At 44.6% G+C, this 2957-nt stretch overlaps 1 protein-coding gene across 1 annotated transcript; it reads left to right on the top strand.

The window, feature by feature from the left end:
- Positions 1-923: 923 nt before the first annotated feature.
- On the top strand, positions 924-1841 carry TMEM74 (transmembrane protein 74; the record flags this gene model as incomplete). The annotated part of the gene is made up of 1 exon (XM_079722262.1): positions 924-1841. The coding sequence occupies one exon, from the start codon at positions 924-926 to the stop codon at positions 1839-1841; it is 918 nt and encodes a 305-aa protein (XP_079578388.1).
- Between the last annotated feature and the right edge of the window lie 1116 nt (positions 1842-2957).

Below are 2957 nucleotides of genomic sequence, written 5' to 3'. Positions count from 1 at the left end.
ACCCAGGAGCGGGAGTAGCAGACCTATACCCGGAGCAGGCAGCTCTGTGTGTGTGTGTGTGTGTGTGTGTAGGAGTGGGCTAGCCCATTGTATTTTGCAGAGATCACACAATGAGGTGTGTTGTCTACATACTTTTGGGTCCAGAACATGCTACCACCATGTAGCAGTAAGCTGAGAATGGAAGCACAATGAACAGGGCTGTGTGACTAGGGTCTCTGGATATACAAAGTGTAAGGTTAGGAGGGGTGGCTGATGAAGCTAGCCATCTTTCACCCATTTCAGAGCTACCCAGTCAAAATGCTGAGCCCCAGCTCCAACAGAGCCCAGCTGATAGTGACATACTGATTGGTTCACCCATGGTGATGCTCTAATACTAATCTGTATTAGAATCTGTTCTGAACTACAGAGAGTCTAAACACTTATAATTTAACTGAATTGTTGAGAAGTCTGTGCTTCCCTAGGTTCTTCAGAAAATCAGCAGCTCTGCTAAAAAAGGTCCCTGGTTTTCTCATTTGTATCTCTATGCAGGAAACCTGCCCTCTCGTTTGAGGGATCCTGTCACCGAAATGTGTGAGTCCTTGGATAAATTTGGCTTGGTGACGGCAATGCTTTCTTCAGAGACACTACCACTTCCTCCATGTTCCTTTTCTACCCTGACCTAAATTTCTCAGTGTTAATCCCTGTGATAAGTCAGAGGATTTGCCCTTCTCACACTTTCCCACCACTAGGTAGCCTCTCCTTTCTCTTACCTCTTTTAGGAGGAATTGGGGCTGAAGTGTCAAGACCTGTGGCTACAAAGGAGATGAGGGCCTCAGAAGCAATACTGCTGGTGGTACGGCCTTAGCTCCTGTTGGGTTCTTATCTAACTGTGTTGCTACTGGCAGACTTTCTGGAAGCTGCTGGGGGATGTCTGACTAGCTCCAATGGAGCTCCACTATCTTGCTAAGAAGAGCAGCCAGGCAGCCCTGTGTGATGCTGTGGACTGGAGTTCAGGAGGGCTTCCCAGGGACCAGGCAGATGCAGCAGCCACTAAAGCTGCTCTCTGCTGCCAGAGACACTGTACGGCGACATCAAGAGCACCAGAGATGGAAGGGTCTAAACTTAGCCCTTCTCCAGCATCCCCTTCCCCCTCACTGCAAGACAGTGCTATTCAGCCAGACTTCTTGCCACCAGGGCTTCTCAACTCAGGGAACAACCAAATAACAGCAGAACAGAAAGTCTGCAACTGCTGTAGCCAGGAATTAGAAACCTCTTTTACCTATGTGGATGAGAATGTCAACCTGGAGCGAAGGAACCGGCGCTCCCCTTCAGCAAAAGGGAGTAAGCACCTGGGAGACCTTGGCTGGGGAAATCCAAATGAGTGGTCCCCTGAGGCTGCCATATCGCTGATATCCGAAGATGAAGATGATACAAGCTCGGAAGCCACCTCTTCAGGGAAGTCAGTAGACTATGGTTTCGTAAGCGCCATCTTGTTCTTGGTCACTGGCATCTTGCTGGTGATCATCTCTTACGTTGTCCCACGGGATGTGACTGTGGATCCCAACACTGTGCCGGCCCGGGAGATGGAACGTCTGGAGAAGGAGAGCGCGAGGCTGGGGGCTCACCTGGACCGCTGTGTGATTGCCGGCCTCTGCCTTCTCACGCTTGGGGGGGTCGTTCTTTCCTGTTTGCTAATGATGTCCATGTGGAAGGGGGAGCTGTATCGGCGTGACAGGTTTGCCTCTTCCAAAGAGTCTGCGAAACTCTACGGTTCCTTCAACTTTAGGATGAAAACTAGCACTAATGAAAACACCCTGGAGCTGTCCTTGGTAGAGGAAGATGCTCTTGCTGTACAGAGTTAATTCTGGTTGTGAACTTCTTGAGAGTCTGCCTTGGCATTTTATATGAACTGAACAAAGCAAAGCAAAACAAAACACAACACATTTCTTAAAATTAACAGTGCTTTGCCTGGAGAGGAAAGTCTGTTTCCCAAACGAACAGCCAGCGAGTGTCTTTGTTCTCTATGTACTTTTATTTAGAAGAAAAGCCATGTAAGATGCATTAAGAAACCACAACCAGCTTCACCAGTCCTCAAGAGCCAAGAGTAATTAATCTGTAATGGCCATCAGCTTCTACTTCTGTAGCAAAATATTTCTAACAATCCAGTGTGCAAATGATTTCTTTTACATGATATGGGATATTATTCTTTGGACACTAGGAAGTGTAGGATCAATTAGCAACCTATTTTGTGAAAAAGAATGTAAGTGCTAATCACATAATAAGGCTTACATTTAATTCTCAAAGGTGCTTATCCATTTTCTTGCTAAATTTATTCTTCCTGTAATTTGGCTAAACACTAAAATATGGGGTTTTGACTTTGAATATTTTGAAGCTTGAGGATACTGATTATTAAAAAATGCAAAAACACATATGTTATATTCAAAACTATTCCAGTACACAGAAGTGGTAACTAAGTCATTAGAATAAACTTTCTAGTAAAATAAAATTATATAAATCAAACAATCTGAATTTAACCCAGAATGGTAGTGTCAGATATTAGGCAGTGTCACATGCCCATTTTCTAGATGAAGTAAAATTAATTGCTGATATAAATTTCATTTTCTGTTTGTGATTTAGCTATAATACTGGTTATGCACGCTCTTGAAGTCCTTACTGGTTCTCACAACAGAGAGGCAAGCATAAGTTTTGTTTTTTTTTAAGCATAAGATGTTTTTATCCTATATCCAGATATCTAAACATCTAGGCAGGTTGAGTCATGATTGGCTCAGGCACACTCCCAGGTGACATTTTGTTGTTGTTTGGAGAAAACCTCCAATACAAGTGCAGCTAGACCCTTGGGGACCGTGCCTAGAAACTGGTGTCACTTACTCAGGCCAAGCAACAAGTCATTGCCCCAGGATGGCAGCAGTCCTTAAGCTCACAGCCAAAAAAATTAAAATGAGAAGAGAGAGAGACAG

The sequence above is a fragment of the Hyperoodon ampullatus genome (assembly GCF_949752795.1).
Source record: "Hyperoodon ampullatus genome assembly, chromosome: 17".
NCBI classification, from domain to species: Eukaryota; Metazoa; Chordata; class Mammalia; order Artiodactyla; family Ziphiidae; genus Hyperoodon; species Hyperoodon ampullatus.
The sequence above is the reverse complement of the archived record's forward strand: the minus strand, read 5'-3'. Positions and strand labels throughout refer to the sequence as shown.